At 37.4% G+C, this 19,394-nt stretch overlaps 3 protein-coding genes and 1 long non-coding RNA gene across 21 annotated transcripts in view; 2 read left to right on the top strand and 2 right to left on the bottom strand.

The window, feature by feature from the left end:
* Positions 1-1,528: 1,528 nt before the first annotated feature.
* LOC105431188 (uncharacterized) lies at positions 1,529-3,010 on the top strand. Its single transcript, XR_016138709.1, has 2 exons — positions 1,529-1,936; positions 2,025-3,010. It is a non-coding gene; the product is annotated as an uncharacterized LOC105431188 (long non-coding RNA).
* LOC105431193 (CB1 cannabinoid receptor-interacting protein 1) lies at positions 2,971-12,030 on the bottom strand. 2 transcript variants are annotated; one of them, XM_089074439.1, is made up of 3 exons: positions 8,711-9,263; positions 6,540-6,892; positions 2,971-5,211 (listed from the first exon to the last, which is right to left on the bottom strand). In XM_089074439.1, exons 2-3 carry the CDS (start codon positions 6,659-6,661, stop codon positions 4,887-4,889), a joined length of 447 nt encoding a protein of 148 aa, XP_088930565.1. In that variant the 5' UTR covers positions 6,662-6,892; positions 8,711-9,263; the 3' UTR covers positions 2,971-4,886. The 2 variants fall into 2 exon arrangements, with proteins under 2 accessions (XP_088930565.1, XP_088930564.1); XM_089074438.1 differs by lacking the exons at positions 6,540-6,892; positions 8,711-9,263 and adding an exon at positions 11,443-12,030.
* Positions 12,031-12,559: 529 nt separating this feature from the next.
* Positions 12,560-15,604, bottom strand: Pisd (phosphatidylserine decarboxylase). The gene is made up of 5 exons (XM_011645223.3): positions 15,351-15,604; positions 15,029-15,263; positions 14,722-14,955; positions 14,180-14,444; positions 12,560-14,091 (listed from the first exon to the last, which is right to left on the bottom strand). Exons 1-5 carry the CDS (start codon positions 15,389-15,391, stop codon positions 13,592-13,594), a joined length of 1,275 nt encoding a protein of 424 aa, XP_011643525.2. The 5' UTR covers positions 15,392-15,604; the 3' UTR covers positions 12,560-13,591.
* A 231-nt stretch (positions 15,605-15,835) lies between these two features.
* LOC105431190 (RNA polymerase II-associated protein 1-like) overlaps positions 15,836-19,394 on the top strand; it is a 61,122-nt gene continuing 57,563 nt past the window's right edge. For all 17 annotated transcript variants that reach the window (XM_089074427.1, XM_089074421.1, XM_089074432.1 and 14 more), the window contains exons 1-7: positions 15,836-16,542; positions 16,623-17,322; positions 17,398-17,899; positions 18,029-18,210; positions 18,361-18,520; positions 18,640-18,922; positions 19,239-19,342. In XM_089074427.1, coding sequence (XP_088930553.1) covers positions 16,087-16,542; positions 16,623-17,322; positions 17,398-17,899; positions 18,029-18,210; positions 18,361-18,520; positions 18,640-18,922; positions 19,239-19,342 — 2,387 coding nt within the window. In that variant the 5' untranslated portion in view covers positions 15,836-16,086. The remainder of the gene's footprint in view (positions 16,543-16,622; positions 17,323-17,397; positions 17,900-18,028; positions 18,211-18,360; positions 18,521-18,639; positions 18,923-19,238; positions 19,343-19,394) is intronic.

The following is a 19,394-nucleotide window of genomic DNA, read 5'->3' as shown; positions in this document are numbered from 1 at the left end:
CCGATTCCACCAAAGAAAACATAGATTTACTTTAATCTAAGTTTAATTTGCTCTTCATCTTTTTCTAATTCTTAGAACTAGAAAAAGATGAAAAGTAAGTTGAATCGAGATTAAAATTAATCTACGTTGGTGAAATCGTGCATAAAAATTAAAATTAAAAAAAAAAAAACAAAGAAAAGATAATACATTTCAAAGTTTGATATTTTCAAAATTCGCAATCGAACAGAGAGACTTCAGACGTCTTGTATGTCAGATCTTGTATATCTTGATAATCAAAATCTGAATGTCGAAGCCTTCGAAAGAAAATACCAGTTTTAGTTTAGATCTCATTCGAATCGCTCTTTTGGGATTCTTGGCGTTTGTCCGGCGCATATAATTTGACGAGAATCAGCGCGCGATGATTGCGTTCTGTCGTGTTTCTCAACGTTGTGCCTAGATAAATAAAATAATTTATAAGCATCAATGCAGTAGTTTTTCCTTAAGCCCGAATAGAAAATCTGCGGTAATGAATAAAAAAAAAAGGTCCATTTCGTTCAGAAGGACTTACAGTGTAAATCTCTCTCGATGATCTCTAAGAATTTTTTATAATTATCGACTCCGACGAGATATTGGACAAATTTTCGTGACCATCGGTGAAGTTCGGGGAATTTGGAGAGGTAATTGAAGAGTATTATCGATATTATCGACTACTGATATAAAAAAATTCTTAACGATTACAGAAGTACACGTTTGAATAATGCAACATTAAATCAATGATTTTTTTATTACAAATATTTCGTATAAATAAATATGCCATATAGAGATATAATAAACTATATCTGAAGTATCAATGGAAAACCCATGCTCTTATTAATGAAACGGAAAAGAAACGGAAAAGATCGTTGCATATAACAATGGCTTGAAGTTTATACTGATTAATTCGTTCGTCTACTGCTATTAAATGAGCATTCAGATTTTGTATTTTTAATAACAAAATGGTTAGTAGTGTCGCGTATATTCACTAAAAATAATCTGAAAAATAAATTGTTAAGTGAACAGTGCCAAAAAGATTTTAGTAAGATAGGGTAAAAAATAAACACAAAATCTTTATTCGAATATGTGTGTGTATGTATTTTTCATTTTCTTTCTTCCATTAATATAGTACATACAATGTTTCGATATCCGAAATAAAGATAAAATAAAAAATCAGATTTCCATAAGGGTTTTGCGATTAATCTTCTCTATCGTAAAATCCTTGTGAAAACTCACTTTATGTTGAAAGTCGTAAATCCATGTGGAATCGAATAATTATAGACCTCGTTTTGCTCCTTAGCATGGGGCGGGGGGGAGAGTGAATTTTGCAAAACCCTTGTGGAAATTCAGAAAAATTGACCAATTCTATCGATCAGTTTGGTCGAAATAGGCAATCGATTTCCGTTCGAAATTTCGGATCGATCTCTAACATTGCAGACAGGCTTTACTAGATACCCTTCATTTGATAAAATGTGGAATCAAACGATTATAGACCTCCCGTTTTGCCCCCAAGCATGGGGCGGGGGGAGAGTGGATTTCGCAAAAAATTTCCTTGTGGAAATTCATTTTATGAGAAATCCAACAATTATAGACTTTGTTTTAGAACAAAATTTATAATTATGCAATTTCACAAAAATTTAAAAACCGCTTTAATATTGCGCGGAGCGATACGCATGCGCATGTGGTCACAACGCATGCCCACGTCGATACATTTCGTCGGTATGACAGGTTTCCTAACCCTGAATAACGCAAACTTTAACGATCGAATATTTCGATTCGCGAGGCAGAGCGACGATTTTTCTGCCGATTCTTTCGTTCCAGTCATGTATTCTACCAATGACAGCAAGGAGCTCGTCAAGTAAAAAAAAATTAAGTAATTTTAAAATTACTTAAGTCATTGTAACGTACATTGACAGTGAATAGAGTAAGCTCCCTTCGTGCATTTATGTGTATAAAACTGTATGTACATTTAATATATATAAAAAATATTTAAAAAATGTATAATACTTTAGGAACGATATAAATCTCAACATTGAGAGCTTGCAACTCTAGCAGAGAGTCCTGTTGCATTATGAAATTGGATTGAATAGTGTCACAGCTGTTTTGTTAAATCACAATTACAACGATTATTAGATAATTATGATATTCAAAATATGCCATCTGAGTTGGCGTGCGATCGCTAATTCGGAATGGTAACATTTGCGTGCACGTCGCGGTGTAAAAAATTACGAGTCACGAAAGAATTTAAAATGAGATATTTCTAATTGCTATTAAAGTAGAGTATATATTTTTCATCAATATCTAATGCTAAGATGAGCAATTATTGTTAATCTGTTCATTATTTCAAAATAAAAAATCAATTTATCAAGAATTCTTTAAGGATTCAATAGATAAATGTCTAGAAAACAATCTTAAAAATGTTTAGGCTATTTCCTATCTTGTATATTTCCTTAATAATATGAAAAATATGATTATTTTAATACTTTTTAATTAAAGAGGGAGATATCAGGGATTGATCCAATCTTCACCTTCACTGATCTGTTCATTGTGAATATTTCTGCTTGAGCTCCTATGGCAATGACAATTTCACTATAATGTTGCTGGTGCCGGTGGCATAACAACATGATCTGCATTATTGCAAACTGCTGAGGTGGAAATATGTTGCGATATTAAAACTGCCGACGAAGAAGTTTGTGTTGCCGATGAGGAAATATTTCTATGTGAAAGAGGATGATCATCGTCCAAGCAGCTATATCAGCATGGATCCACGAATTGATCGAGCAGACGTGGCGTCCAGTTTGCTATGCGACATATCACTCAGCGATGTATCTAATGCGCTCGAGCAAAGCGATGTGAATACGAACGGAAATGGAGAAGCTGCGTGAGATAAAGACATCACGAACATATTGCTGCACTATCGCAATGGATATGAAATAACGGAACTAACGCGATGTATAATTTTATTGTATATAAACAATATATATTATCTCTTTCCATATTTTATATCGGAGTGATTCTTAATTATATATCAATATTTTAAATATAAGAGAGATATCGCAGAAAACTACGAGCGTTTCTGAAGCTTGATTCATCGTAAATTCCTTTTTGTTATCTATAGTAGGATGAGCAAGAGACTGATCACAGTACTATGAATATTTAAATCGATGCACGCCCACATACTCTAATTGATGCAACTTGGAAAATAATCCGTGTTTGCGGATACTATTTTCTTTCCTTTTATAGATACGTCTCTTGTATGTATAAAATAAATAGATATATAATCGAGAATCACGCTGTACATATATGTAGTACATTTATACAACGATAATTTCGTTAAAAACCATTGAATGAGTAGAGAAAGTAGAAACGACCTGCATGTTTACAGTAAGCGTAAAGGCATTAAATTGGTCACTTCGCTGATTGCCAAAGTTTTAAAGTATTGAGGTGCTTCGCATCTTTGTAGCGTTCGCGTCCACGAGGAACGCTTCTACATTTAATTCACACGCGATAATGCGCATATGCGAGTTTTCTCGATACAAAAATCCTCCATCCTCTGAGAAAGTGAAAAGTGCGAACATTTTAAAAAAAAAAAAGAAGAGGCGAGAATTGCCATAGAGATGAGAAAAATAACATCGAAGCGAACGCATAGCGTTAACAATGCGCGCGGAAGTGCATCGTGCACTTCGATCGCGAAGTTTTACGAAAGCCGACACCGCGTCGTTGAGTAGTATTTTTGTCGACGCGCTTTGAATTACAAAAAAAAACATCGTATCGCTCTTCTCCGCCGCGGAACATTTCCTTCACGATTGATTCGTCTAACAATTAAATATTAATCGGCAATCAATAACGCGCATAGGTTCGATACGTGGTACGTATATATAAAGTCGTTATGTAAGTTGTCGATACATATTTATGTTAAACTTCGTTTTTGTTTTATATTAATTCTCACGGTAGCCTCTCGCCAGAGAGCGGAAGATATCAAACAATCGATCGAAAATCATAATTATCTTTTCTAACGTTAGACTTACGGTTTTATTCGGTTTATTCCGCATTATCGAAATTAATCTATGTAATTATTCTATTTTGCAATCAATCGTATTAACGCACAGAGACGCTTTTCTAAGGCTTCTAAATATAGGACATATTTAAATCACAATTTTTTAATTCCTAAGAATATAAGAATAATTCTTAATTTCGTTCAGGAAATTCTTTTGATATAAAATTGCTAACGCTTTTCGATAAATGTCTCGATGTCTCGAAAATTTGTTTGCGTCTAATTTCTCCGAATAATCCACCAATACAATGTCATTTATCGGCTGGTAACAATCTGGCAGCAATCAGTGTCAATTATTCATGATAATATTTCCACGAAATTTCTACGCAATCTATATTCATCGTACTAGATTGAAAGCACAAAATTGAAATTCTAACAAAATCTCTTTCGTTCGGCGTGATCTATTATTATTAACCTTACTAAATTCATTCCATCCTTTCAATTTTCAAATGTTGGGATCGTAGGCCGAATTTTTAGACTCCTCTTTTCTACATTAATGAAAGCAGTACATATATATATATACATTAATTTAAAAAAAGGTTCAGATGAAAATATGTTGGAGATCGTTACCGACGTTCTATGTCTTATGCTTTATGCTTATCTAGGAGTTCCCTAGAAAAGAAGTACGGCCTCCAGATTGGCCTTAACTCATCCGAACGTAAACTCTGGCGCAATCTGTGTTTACTTTTACCGAGCGCAAAGTATTCGGCCGATCGCGTGCGAGAGGCATGTCGATTGCGGCACGTCGCGGCGTCGGGTTCCTCGTTAAGCTATAAACGAGCTAGTAACAAATGGTATCGGTGAAGCTGATGACGTTTCGTTAAGATTCTATGCCGAGCTTTCTGTAGGTCTCCCGGTCCACCGTGACGAGACGTCCCTCAACGCTAGAACAATCGAGCTCGATGCAGTGCAGCCTGGCACCCCATTCGCAGTGGCTCTGATCATCCAGCCGGTAGTACTTGATCTGCAGACAGGTGGTCAAATACCCGGAGCCAAGGACTCTCATGGCGATCGACAGATCCTCCCGATGACCGCGCGCACTCGCCGGGATATCCTTGGTGCTGTGATAAGCGCTGTAGGCGCAAGCCGTGCTGTTTCTCGCGCGTTCGACGGTCTCTACCGGTTTCCCACCGATGCTCAGGGACCTGAAAAGATCGCGAGAATTTTAGAAAGAATGTATTTCTTTTTTTTTTTTTTTAATTTCTCTTGAAAAATATATCTTTAAAATTTTATAGTATTCTTTATAGTATTGCATGCGCGCGCACCAGCGCGATGTGCCCTTATTTTCACACAAATTATTGTTCCAAAATTCATGACATTTTTGTCATTTTTATAATTTTTTATAATTTTCTAAACTAAGAAATAAATTTAATTCTAAAGAGAAGACCGCAATGAATTTCATAAATTGGATTATAATTATATTAAAATAAAATATTGTTTCTTGTTGTGTTCACGAGTGTATTGGCTCACTTTTATTCGTCGTTATATTTTATTTTAATAATTTAAAACTTCAAAGGATGGCTCAAGATTAAAGAGGAGGAAGTTAAGCCAAGAGATACACGTCATAACGACAAGTCCAATCAAATGACAAAGAAGCTTGATTATTGCACATCCTCACGCTAGCATTTTGTTTGACGACCTATTTCTCCACAAAGCCCGGTTATTTATTTTTCAAAAGAACATCATTTGCTTATTCGGCATATTGACTGTCTGCAAAGTCGATAAAGGTTCGAATGAGTGCAGCGGAAATGACGTGAGTCTCGATGCGCAACGAATGCGCGTCTCACAACGTGATGGAGGTCTTCTTTTAGAGGGCGAAAATAGATGTTTCGCGTGGCACAATCGTTACCACGTGTGTGTGTGTGTGTGTGTGTGTGTGTGTGTGTGTGTGTGTGTTTTGGTAATATTTTTCCCACGGCTGGCATAACGTCAAGATAAACGGCTCGACGATTATTATGTATACCAACGGCATTCCCATAAGTTAATTCCTCGTAAAAACGAGTTTACGGCGCTTAGAAATAGCGATATACAAGCAAAGATAATATAATCGGAATGTAAATGTCAAATGTGCTATTTTACAGCTACTGAAATTTATCCAAAAGTTTCCTGCATTTTTAAGTCGTATTGAGAGTGTTCCACTTTTGTAGATTGAAATAAGCGATTTTTTTTACAATAAATAATAGAATACGATTGTTAATAAAAAAATACATATCCTTTTTAAAATATTTATCGTACCTCTCAATTCTTTTCGTAGACTAATTTAATTTAATGTGTTAGTGACTAAAAACGGTTTATATTATCGAATAAAGACTTCAAGAATGATTGAAGACTACGCATCATTATAATGATACGCTTGTTTTTTTTTTTTTTTTTTAGCTGAACTTTTTGAACAGTTCCTTCCTCCTTTTCTGTTTACGTTAGGAGGAGAGGGGAAAAAAGATTTGTGCAAAAAGTTCAGCTAAAAGGAACGGACTTAATGCTGGGGAGGAAAATTATCACTCTTGCTCGAGTGGGTCCTTGAGTCCTGATCGCCGAGTTGAATCTTACGTCAGGCCGCTGGGTCGTATTTTTAGATACTTTGATCCTTAGATCCATATATCTTTAGAAGTCTAGCTTTTCTCATATGGGCACGAGGCGCACTTTGACTCACGCTCTGACTGACTTTATTTTTAGAGTTTTCACGAAAGTGCTGCGACGACGGGTGCTTGCAAATGACCCGCGTGCGCGCGCGGTCTTATCAGCCGCGTGCATCGGCTTATCGGCCCGAGATAAACAATCGCGTGGCAGGAATCGAATCGTTATGCAGAAACGGACGGTCTGTAAATCCTGCAAACACGGAAAAATGGAACGTGAGATAACGTATGTATTGTACACGACGTGGGACGATCTATATGCTTTTTATTGAACGAAAGCTCTCCCTGAGATTCGCGGATCGTGCGAGGATTACAGCGGTAATGTGTAAATGCATTTATGAAACTTTACCGCCTTTGAAATTACACAATTAATGCTAGACTTAATGCGGAATTGAAATTACGTTAACGAGGAAAACACGGAGGAAATAAATATAAATTGCACGCTAAGAGGAAAAGCTAAAAGAATTTTAAGTATAAAATATTACTTTAGATTACGGTCTATCTCTCTGGTCTCATATTCCCCAATTAACTTTATCAGTCGATTAAATTTAATAATTGCCAACTGCAATTAATATAAAACTGATTATTTCATTTTTCTTGTCTGTTTTTTTTTACATATATAAAATTTACGTTTAAATAATAATAATTAAATAATATTTTTAATTAAGAAATTAAGTTAAGAATAATTTGTTTTAACTTTTACAGCTGGCAAGTTCTGAAGTTTAGAATTAAAGATATTATTTCAAGGCCGATATTTGTTAATCGGGGATGAAAAAGATCGACATGTTTTATAAAAGGAAAGAAGATAAACTGAAGGAGAGATTTGAAAATAGAATTTATATCACGAGCGATAAGAATTTCAGTCAGAAAAGAGAAATTGTACATCTAGACGGGGACGGACAGAGATGCGTCTTGCAGGATGCATCGCTAGGGTTTCGCAAAATAGGGTTTCGGGATTAAAAATTCATGCGCGAGTGCTGTGCATCTAAAATAAGAGAGATGAGCCGAGACGAAATTGCAGTCGTGGACTGGCATCTAAAGGCGCGCACGGTCGATATACAACATTATCGTTCGTAAAAAATGCAACGGCCGTCGGCTTGTAACATCATAAGCTCGTCAGTGTGTCTACATTTCGCGTCCTCCTGCCTTACTTCCGTCCATACGGAATATTACGGCAACGGAAACAAGGACGGCGAACTTTCCGAACCCTTATTACGAAACTTTAATCGTTCGACTTTGCAGGCACGAGTGCACCATCGGAGTGCTCGCGAAGTAGCGCGCGCGCGCGCGCAAATGCACAAATAATTAATTGAATGCATAACGAGCGAGCCGCGTATGTGTACTTTATTCGAACGAATTAATCGTTAATCCGTCTTCGGGGTTTTCGCCGGAGGGGAGAGGGGGAAGGGGGGGGGGGAAATGGATCGTCGTGCCGTTCGCCGCTGGTCCGTAAAATCGAAAAGCAGGCCACAGGAGTGCATCGCGTGATTCGGACTAATGATCCGCGGCGGCTGTTTAAAATTCCACGAGATTTCGGCGAGATAGCGTCGGGGAAAGGAAAGCCGCATTTTCCACCGAACGGGAAAAGGAGAGGAGGAGGGGAATTTTCCATTGTCCGAAAGATGAGCAGGGGGAAGACCGCTCCGCTTCTGCCGCGCGACGCGCGACCCCTCGTGACTTTTCGAAGATCATGCGGACACTTCCGGCTTCGTGATTGTGCCGGGGGGAGGGGGGATTGGTAGCTGAGATATTTATGCACATCGCATTTGTTCCTCCCCCCCCTTCTCCCCCCTCCCTCGCGATCTCCATAATTCGATTCAGCCCTCGCATTCAACCCGTGCGAATCGCGTTGCAAATCGTGCCGGCACACATCGTAAATCATCGCGAAGCGTTGCTAAAAAGAAAGGGAGGAACGGACTTAAGCTTAATTATCAATAACATCTTTTACGCGATTTTATCGCGACTCAATTATCGAGCGAGAAACCGTCAACGTTATCGAACGTTTTTTAACCCTTTCGATGCGATTTCAAGCTCCTATCGATCTCAAGCTCCTGTCCCGTCGCCTCGAACTTTTCCAGCCTTGGAATCCCTGTGTCGGATGTCGATAGAAATTCGATAATAAGGGATGCTTCGTCTTTTTTGATCCCTGACGGTTCCTCGTCTTACACGTCATTCCGTACGCGGTCACTAACGTAATTGTTGATTTATCGCCGCAATTACGGGGACGTTCGCTCTCGACGCGATGCCTGTCGGACGCTCCGGTTACCGGGGCGATATTTCAAGCCTGAGCCCGATTGAATACACGACACACATTCATTATCGTACGGCGGGCACGATATCGCGCCGGCATACGAGAGACAACACATCCATCATGTTTCACCGCTTCCGCCGACGATAAGACGATCCTATCCCCGGTGTGTCGTACAACAAGTTGATCGTCCACCCTCATCGGCGGGTCGCGGCCGGTTGTAACATATCGATCAGCCAATTATAAGTAGCACGTGCGCCGCACGAGTGCACCGTGTAAAATCACGATCGATCCCACCTCTCCCCCCCGCCCCCCCCCCCCCCCCCGGCCGCCGGAGACCGGGGCGCGTTTTGCAGTTCAAGGCGATAACACGTCCGTCTTTCTCGCGCCCCCCCGCTCGCGTGAGGGTTGCCGGTGTGTCACTGCAGCTGCTGCGCTCGCACACGTTTAAAAGCCCCCCCACCCCTCTCTCTCTCCCTCCCTCTCCCCCCTCCCCCACGTGCTGCCGACTCCAGGATTATATGCTCGCTCGTGCTCGCTTGGGAAATGCGCGGGGGGGGGGAGGGGAGGGTAGTTATCTCGCGCCGGGATCACGTATCCGTAATGCGGTCTCGTCCTATAAAAGCGACGAGCAAACGCCTCCCAATGAGCTTTGATACCTAATTGCCCGCCAACGTAAATCAATCAGTCTCCCGTCGGTTTGATCGACTGACTGCACGGCGATCCTTGTCGTCGTCGCTCGTGTACGTGCTTATTCGATTTCAACCCCGTGCTCCAAACTTTCCACGACTCGAATGTAATCCGTCCGGATGTACTTTGCGAGAGCCCCGTTTATTCCGTGTACGTACATATGTCAATATCTGTAGAAATTCTGAGAAAATTTTCACAATGCAACGCGATAGGAACGATATGAAATACAGGAAAGACTTTCGCGGAAAATTTAAACCCGATATATTGGGGTCTGCGAGATTTCAACCGCAATTTTACCAAGCCTGATTAATCTGCTTAAACTCACTCTTATGTGTACAGAAAATTCAAGGCTTTTGAATATTTTAATTATGCGAATAAGAACTGATAAAAATTTATAAACTAATGAGATATTTGTTAGCTGCAGAAATCGTACTTGATTTTTAAAATAATTGAATGGAAGAAAAGCATAAAAAGTAGAATTAGAACATTCCTGGATTAGAAACTTCGAGAGACTTTTACATTCATCTTTCAATTAAATAAGAACTATTAAAAATTTACAAAATAGTTAGACACTTGTTAGCTATGGAAATGGAATTTTAGAGTAACTGGATGGCAGAAAATAATGGATTAGGCTATCGTTCGTAAAACTTCAAGACTTTTGAATATTTTAATTGAATGAGAATTAAAAATTTACCAATCAAATAGTAACTTCTTAGTTACAGAAATCGTTCCGACTTTTAGAGTAATTGGAAGGCAGAAAAGCGTAATGGTAGAGTTAGGACATCATTCTGAAACTTCAAGACTTTCAGATATTTTAATTAAATAAGAACTAATAAAAATTTAACTAACCAATCAAACATTTCTTGGCTCTACAAAAATCGTATCGCTTGATTTTTAAAATAATCGAATGGTAAAAAGCGTAGGAGTAGAATATCATTCCTGAAATTAATAATAAAAGTACCTGACAATCTAGAAATTATTTCAGTACACTATAAAAAATTTCTACAAACACGACTAATACTAAATACCGAGGCGTCGACTTTACTCGCAATGATACAAAGTATTATATGACGTAGATTGGGCGATTTCTTTCCCTCTTAAGTACTCACGAAAGTAAACGTTTTTCCCATGCACATTTTCGATGCTGAGTTTATTTTCGGTATTACAGTTAAGTTGGCATTATTAGCGATTCTATATCTGAACATATATGTGTTGCGAGAGGCCGTAATCCTCGTCCCTGGAGCATAGAAGCTCAGACGTTGAAATTTATCGCCGGCTCCCGCTCTTCGCGCTGAAAATGATCGTATAAATTTCTGATAAACTGCTATTAGTCGAGCGTGACTTTTTCGCGGTGAACTTTATAGTCCCCTTGAGAGAGAATGCGCAACGCTGGTCGCTCTGCTCATTCGATGTAATTTCGAATAAAATTGAATAATGCGGTGGGAATCATCCGGGATCATTCACCAATCAATTGTTTTAGATACATAAATTGGATTCCGAGTATGTCCAAAAAATCATATCATTGATACAGTTTACATTTTCACTATGTAACAAAGAATAAATCGATCTATCAAATTGCGACAAAAATGACACGTCACATATATCCAATTTGTCATTTATTTTTATTTTAAATGAATGATTGACGACACGACTTTCCATCGGCCAAGCACCGTTATCAAAATCACCGTTCTCTAAAAAAAAAAAAAAAAAAAAAAAAAAAGAACTCGAACCACTCGAACAGAGGATGAAAGAAGGAGAAAAGACTGATACATATGTATGTATAATTGCACATTTACTGTACCCACTGCAGAAGTTGCGGCGGCTTGAAGCTGATGTCGAGCCGGTACGTCGCCTCGCAGCTCAGCTTCACCGTCTTCAGCTGCCGAAATCTTGCGGACGTCTCCATCTTGCAAAAAACCGGTCCGGCGCCTGGTTCCCTCCTGAGGGACAAGGTCACGCGAAAATGTCCATCGGCCCCCATTTAGCCAACGCTCAAATACCCCATAATAATCGCCCAGGGATCGTCCAGAGTTTTAATGCTCCAGCGAAAAAGAGGGAAAAAAGAGAGAGAGAGAGAGAGGGAGAGGGAAATATAAAAGGAATATGCACCAGACATGCGGTGTCATCGGCGATGTTTTCGCGCGACAGCGTCCTGCTGGACGCACTGGTACGTACTATTGGCAAGCCGCAAGAAGAGGAGGCGAGTGCAACCTGCGCCGCGGGCGTCGCGACGCTCACTGATCCGCCGAACGACGGTTTGACGTTTGCTACGCCGGCCGGCTCGGCGGTTTTCCTCCTTTTTCCCGTACCAGCACGTATCTTCCTCCGAGAGTATGGCTGACGTTAAGCTCCAGTGGCAGCGATAAACGACGGTGGACATGGAGCTTTGTCCGAGGGGACACGGAGATATTCTGTGCGCAGGATGATGTATTAGCATTTGGGCGATTCATGAGCGGGGAAGATAAATTTAAACGGCTGTCTCTCTCTCTCTCTCTCTCTCTCTCTCTCTCTCTCTCTCTCCCAAAACTTGCAGAGAAGATAGATGGAAATTAGTATAAAAGGGGAACGTGGAAGATTAAATTTAAATTGACATACTAAAATCCGCAAACGCGTGCATGCGTTAATATATACGATTAATTAATCTCTTTTAAGCAAACATCCCAAAATATTCAGAATTTTGAACGGACGAATTGACTTGCCTCTCCTTACGCTTGTCATTTCCAATTTTCCGGCGAACGGCTCGTCATCGATTGTGTATTGCTTGTGTTTATTTTGGAGAGCGTGCTATGTATGTACGTCAAAGTCATGCTTCTAAGTAATGCTTACATGATGCATAATTAGATAGGACAGGAGAAGGCTCTTATGATTTTCTAGGTTTCAAAAAAGGATCATTAGCATTAATAAATAGAAGATCGTAGAGAGTTGGTCTCAATATAAAGAATCTAATTACAAAGATAAAGAAAAATAACAAAATATAATAGCAATGAAAAAAATTCAAATAAAGCAATTATTTAACATTAAAATATTATAAAAATATGGTATCCATGTAATAGATCTTTTTATTATTTTATGCATCTGTATCATAAAATATATCTCTATGATTCGATACGAAGTATTCACATTATAATTAATTCTGGTCCAAAGTGCGAAGTCATGTCCGCGTGCGCTAAATAAATCGAGGCAAACGGTACTCCGATTTGATACGAATTTTCCAATAGTATTAATATTAACGTGAATTATCCAATAACATTAATATTAACGTGAATGTAGAGAATAAGTAAAAATACTGCTATAAAAATATAATCAAGTCAGAGTTAGAGACTAGCGCTTCGTACGTGTTGCGACTTGAGATATATGATGTTGCTTATTACTTTCTGGTTGAAAAAAAGTTAAAGCTTTAATTGAGGAAAGTGTTTCATCTTGTGGCCTTGACCGGCCGACTTAACTACGAACAAAGATCGATTTGGCATGCAACTAAAACAGTTTACGATCCGACCTCTATCGGTGGTGACGCACAAGGAGGAAAGAGAAATATGTTTTTTCGCATTAAAGTTCCCGCCGGTTTTTAACTGTAATCGTGCAAAGCGTCGCGCGGAGACGTGTTGTATATTAATTCACGTACCGGCCGTTATACGATAAATCAACTGTGTCAAATCTATTATAAATCACCGTCTTTCGCGTGATGCTTGATCTCACGCAATTAAAGTAACGAACGAGTGCAATTAACAAAAGATGTATTTACATATAATTTCAGATAAACCGCATGGAATAACGATTTTTTCGCGCACGAACACAACCACATACAGAAGTAATCACATCGATATTCGCTTAAGAAAATCGAGTTTGTCATTGTCTCTCGTTATCTGTAGTCTTCTCTTTATTGCGCTTACAACTCGACTTCATGCGAAGACGCGAATGAGTAAAGGTGTTGATTCTTAATTCTCCAGGATGTCCTTAATTTCCAATAAAATTGGAACAGTTTCTTGATTGTTCAACTTTAGGTTTCCATATATATCTCCAATCCTGCGCGACATTCATAATTAAATGCTGCCGCTTGATTTGTTCTTTATCAAACTCGTCGCTAGAGAGCCTGCTTAATGCTTGACCAACTTTAATTGTCTGACCGAGCTGCAGACAAAATTGAAAATCTCGTGGTGCCTCGAACAAAAGCACGATCGTGGATCCGAGTCTGAATTCACCGAACAATTCACCTTTGGCAATACGTGTGCAACCTAAATTCGCTTCCTTCCAATGCGCAGTTTCCGGCCAATGTACTGTATTGGTCGTCAATTCTGGATCACAGTAAACTCGTATGGAGCCCACGTTTGTTGCTCCGACCGCTGCGTAAGCCATGAACCCGTCTGCCCATTCTCCGATATACACAACGCGTTCATTCAGCGAAAACAAGTTGGGCATATACTTGAGTATCCTTGGATTGACGCTCAACAATTTTCCTGAGAAAGAATAATTTAAATTAGAAAAAGGAGAATTAAAGAAGAATTTCATTATATGAGGCTATAATTTTAAGGAAATAAGACATACCTGGAAAGTGCCGTCGAAATTTTATATTCCAATCGGCAGGACTATGAAACCGATGGTAATCACCAGGTGCCAAATAAACGATTAGTTGGTACAATCTATTGTCTGGATTCCTTAGTAGCGAATTAACATAATCATCCTGCTCCGACATAAGTTTGTTCAGATCGCCCAGAAACTGACGGAGATCATACATTACTCCTTTTACTTGTTCTACTTGGCAAGAAGTCACTGGTCCAAAATAAAGAATCTTACCATCTGCAGGAGAAATCTAGAAAATCACAAACATAATCAAGGTATAACTCATAATCAAGGTATAATTCTCTGTTTGTTTTATTTGATAAAGTACAATCAATGCGCATAAATTATTATTACTGTAGGAAATAAAGGATCATTACAGATCATCTCTTATTATTACTAATAAGAGATTGGAAATATGAATAGTTGAAGTTGTTGGTATGGAACTGTCATCATATATTAAGAATTGGAAATAATAAACAAATAATTATGAATTTGGATCTGGTTAAGCTTTCCATTTCTTACATTACCATGCTTGAATCTTGAGCAATCGGTCTAGCATTATCTTTGAGTGCCCGTACAAAAAACTCTACCAGATTCGGGAAAGCAGATAGATCCAGTTCTATCTCATCCAAATTGGCATGAAAGATATTTGCATAAAATCCATATAACGTTGGCCTTAAACTAACCGGCAGATCGATGCTTGTCAGCCAGCCCCATATTCTACTAGTTATCCTCAATGGCAGACAACAGTAGCATATTGCCTATAACAAGAAGGCTTTATATTTCATTAACTTTATATCTTGATAATTTGATGTTTAATTATCAATCCATTACCATAACGTCATTCAGTAATTCCGGTCTATTCTCTACATCAATGGAATATCCATGCTCATGCAAGTAATTCCATTGTATTACTGCGAGCAGTGACAAACCAACTCCAGTAGGGACGACAAGTCGCCATCTTCGACCGATATTCTTGACGAATCTCGCATCGATGGTCGAAATAAATCGCTTGACAAGGCCTGTTGAGCATTTCGGAGTAGTTTTCATAGAAGGACAACAATATCTTCTGGAAAAGTGGTGACAGGTTATGTTGAATAATATTATAGGTTAGTTAGAAATTTCAAACCGTAGATTGAATTTGATTGAAACATACCTGATGAAGAATTTCAATCGCCACATATTCTTTCTAAGCATCTTGAAATCATCAATATGATTTATTTTTCCTGTTGTTTAACACATAAATTACATGAGGCAAACGTTCATTTTTGTTGCAAGCACAAACGCGGAAAGCCGACCGAAGCCGGCTCCGAGTTTAAATAATGCGCGCGCATTTTTAAAGCACGATTCATCGTGAGTTAGAAGATTAAGCCATTTGTAACTTTCGCATATTCTTCTCTTTTTATTAAATAAAATGTAACCAAAAAATAAATTATTATCAATAGTAAAGATTAATAATGTTAAATCTTTTAAATTAAACGGAAATTCTACAAAAAATTTCTTCAAAAAAAAAAAGTTTTTGCGAATTGTTTTGCAATTTATATGTAATTATTTATATTATATAACTATTTTCTATTTGTACTTGAAGAAATAAAGGCAATCCTTTTTTTTTTCTTCAGCGTTTCATTTTCCGTACTACCGTGGCGCTGAAGTAACATTTGAGATTCAAGTTGATTTCAAAGCCATGGAAGTGGGTTCTGGATTACGAATCGAGTATAGTGGATTGAATCGCACGCAATGATAATAACGTTTGAATTGTCATATTGCAATAATATCGTTTTTCGAAAGTTATAATTAAGGAATTTCAATTTGCAGACTTTCATTCGTTGATTGTAATTATTAATCCGAAAGCATTCAAATTAGCACGGAGAGGTTATATAGTAACTTGAGAAATGACCGATAAAGTCATGAAGAGGCCTGAAGCGGATGAGGATGAAGAGGAGCTTCTGCGTCAACAGGAAGAATTTCTGAAGGCAAGGCAATCGCCATCCGTGAAGATTATAAACTTGCGAGGTTCCACCGATGTTCCATGCAAAGTTTCAAGTACAAGCAAAACAAGATCACAGTTTTCAAGGAAACAGTCAAGGAAGCGAGACGGGATTTCTATTTCACAAGGCAGCGGAGAGGTAATAAACCCGGCCATCAAAGATAAAATTCAGGAAACGATCCAAGGAAAGTTGGAGGATATGGTGCAAAATTTACCTACAGCGCCATCGAATATAATACTTGGCAATATCATGGAAAGGAAATTTGATATTAAGAAGTATGAGTTTAATTGTGCTCCCATAGCAGCTGAGTTAAAATGTCCTAAGCTTTTTGAATCCGATGACATGGAGCATTTAGAAAAAGTATGTTAAGTTTATGAAATATATAATATTTCTATTATTTTTGATGTCAATTATACCATTTTGTTTGTTTCTCTTTGTAGAAGACGAATAAGCAAAGTTTATTCTGGCAGAAAATTTCAAAACTGAAATCTGCAAAAGACGATTTGGTAAAAATTCAAAAGGATGAACCTTCTTATTCTAAAGAAAAAGAAGCAAACATAACAGAGGATTGTCTGGCTATTGAGATACATAAAGAAAATTTGGAAAAGCTGGCACAAATGAGTGAAGTAGAGATATTAGAAGAAAAGAAAAAGCTTGAAGAAATTCTAGATCCTAAAATAATACAGTTTTTAAAAAATAAGAATAAATTTGGGAAAAGACCAATTGAACAAGACAAGAAGCAATGTAACATTTCAATGAATAATGAAAAAGTAATAGATACAGGAGCATTTAGTGATAAGAGGATAAAGCTTTTATCAAGCGACGACTCAGAAATGGATTGCGAGAATGTTATAGCGAGCATTTTAGCTACAAAAAAGAAGACAACAGATACATGTCTTAGATCTCATGACAAGAAGGTAAAGTTTGCAGATAACGTCGATACAAAAATGGATTGTGAGGATAATGTATTGAATATACCACAATTATCCAAAGAAATATTTGAAGAAAGTAAGCAGAAGGGATGGTTGCACATGAACACTCCTGAACCAGAAAAGTTGAAATGGATGGAAGACCTGCCGGAAAACAAGGAAGATGAATCTGTGCCGAACAAAGAATACAACGCGAGATTTGATTTCAAGGGTAAATAACACATCAATTTATATTATATGGTGTAACATAAGTTATCTCGATCTTTTAGTAATATCATTTCTTTAGGTCTTTTATTACCATACAAGGATGAGAGCTTAACTGTAGATAAAGGCCTCTATCATCACGGGGAAGAACCCGAACGTCCTGGATACTCTCTCCAAGAGTTGCTACAGTTGAGCAGATCTTCCACTCAACAACAACGATGTACAGCTCTTATTACCTTAGCCAATATTATAGAGAAGACGCGTAGTGGTTGTTATGACAAAGTCTTGCAACCAGCACCGTTGATCGCGCTGAGTCAAAAGAATATCTTGCTGCTATTGAGATTCTCGCTAGACGATTCATCTGTAGCCGTGGTCACGGCGACTCTGCAGGCGCTCAGAGCATTCCTAGTTAGCGAAGCGGACGAGCTATGCTTGGACAGATTGCACGGATACGACAAATATACAGAGCCTACGCTGACGCCTCAACTTGACGAAAAGGATACAAATGGTCTGAAGGATCACGAATTGGCGCAGTTGGATGCTGTCGCTACATTATTAAGATCGGATATTCTATTGAGAATTAAGTAATTATCACTTTATTTATTTTGTAACTTTTGATGACAATTTTTAAATGTATTGTAATTTTGCAGTATTTCATTTTTTATCGAGTATGTAAAATAGAGCTTCTTTAATTCTGATCTAATTGCTTGTAGATATATTCTAAGTGAGATGCATCCACCACCTGTTGGAGTAACGTGTGCCTTAGAAATACTCATACGCCTCGCGAGACACTCGCATATAACAGCGTTAAATATTTCATCCTCGCCATATTTATTGGACACTATCATTAAAAATTTTATACCACTGTCTACAGATTATTTATCTTATTTGAAAGGTAAGGATAATAAATCATAAATTCGAAATTAATACGTAACTAATTTATCACATTTTTATAAATATGAATATATTATAAATATGGAATAAAACTTGAATTTACTTGTTATAAATAATTATCAGATATTTTTTAAAATCTGAATTTTTATAGGAACGACGGACTTGGTGAATACTGCTTATGGTATTCCTGTAGTTCAGGCGATTAAATTATGTCGCGTTCTCGTGACGTACGGCAAGAAGCCCGTCGCGCAAAAATTGAGTAATTTTAAAATTATCCAAACTATTCTAACATATATTGAGAGTGAAACGGGGTAAGTTTCCTTCGTATATAAAATATATATATATATATTCTATATATAAAATATATATATATATATATATATATATATATAATAATTTTACGTATATAAATGTGTAATGTATACTTCAGGAATGACGACATAAATTTTAACATTGAGAGCCTGCGACTCTGGCAGATGTTGTTGCATTATGAAGTAGAGCTGGATAGTGTCACAGCTGCTATATTAACTATCAAATCGCAATTTCAGCGATTATTGGATAATCATAATATTCAAAATATGCCATCCGAATTGGCGTGCGAACACGCTGCAGCGTGGATTGCGGTAGCAAGCCACGAAAAAATGTTAAAACAGGATATTTCTACGTTGCTATTAAAGTGGAGTACACAATTTTCATCGATATCTAATGCTAAGGTAAGCAATTATTATCCGTCTGTTTATTATCAATTTATCAAGGATTTTTTAAAAATTCGAGAAATAAGTGCTTAAAAAATAATCTTAAATATATTAAGACTATATCTATTTTTTCTATATCTTCTTAATATTAAACAGTATTATTCATTTATTTATTATTAGTTTATCATAGACTTGTAAGAGATAATTGCATGGAAAAAAATGTTGAAAAGTGTTAAGTTTATATCTTGTATTCTTAATAATGAAAAATATTATTATTTTAATATTTCTTAATTAAATTCAAAAAAGTGTATGAAATATTAATTATAAATTCCAGTGGGGCGTTATGAAATTAATTACAAAATGTTTATCCGCCGTTAATGACATGTCTACGTTTAAAACAATGTGGTTAGCTAATCAACAAATTTTCTCTACTCTTCGGTAAGATTATTCTTTTTTTTTATTTCAAAATGTATATATAAAAATGATGAGT

This window comes from Pogonomyrmex barbatus, unplaced genomic scaffold, assembly GCF_055798465.1.
Source record: "Pogonomyrmex barbatus isolate J1 unplaced genomic scaffold, ASM5579846v1 scaffold17, whole genome shotgun sequence".
Lineage (NCBI taxonomy): Eukaryota > Metazoa > Arthropoda > Insecta > Hymenoptera > Formicidae > Pogonomyrmex > Pogonomyrmex barbatus.
This window is presented reverse-complemented; position numbering and strand designations above follow the sequence as displayed.

Excerpts from the sequence above, each read along its gene's own strand:
- LOC105431193 (XM_089074438.1), bottom strand. The coding sequence starts at position 11,618 with ATGGGGGCCGATGGACATTTTCGCGTGACCTTGTCCCTCAGGAGGGAA. Across the intron at positions 5,212-11,442 it reads AAGCCGCCGCAACTTCTGCA|GTCCCTGAGCATCGGTGGGA; the intron begins GTGGGTACAGTA and ends CGATCTTTTCAG.
- Pisd (XM_011645223.3), bottom strand. The coding sequence starts at position 15,391 with ATGCTTAGAAAGAATATGTGGCGATTGAAATTCTTCATCAG. Across the intron at positions 15,264-15,350 it reads CGATTGAAATTCTTCATCAG|AAGATATTGTTGTCCTTCTA; the intron begins GTATGTTTCAAT and ends CCACTTTTCCAG. Across the intron at positions 14,445-14,721 it reads TTGCTCAAGATTCAAGCATG|ATTTCTCCTGCAGATGGTAA; the intron begins GTAATGTAAGAA and ends GTGATTTTCTAG.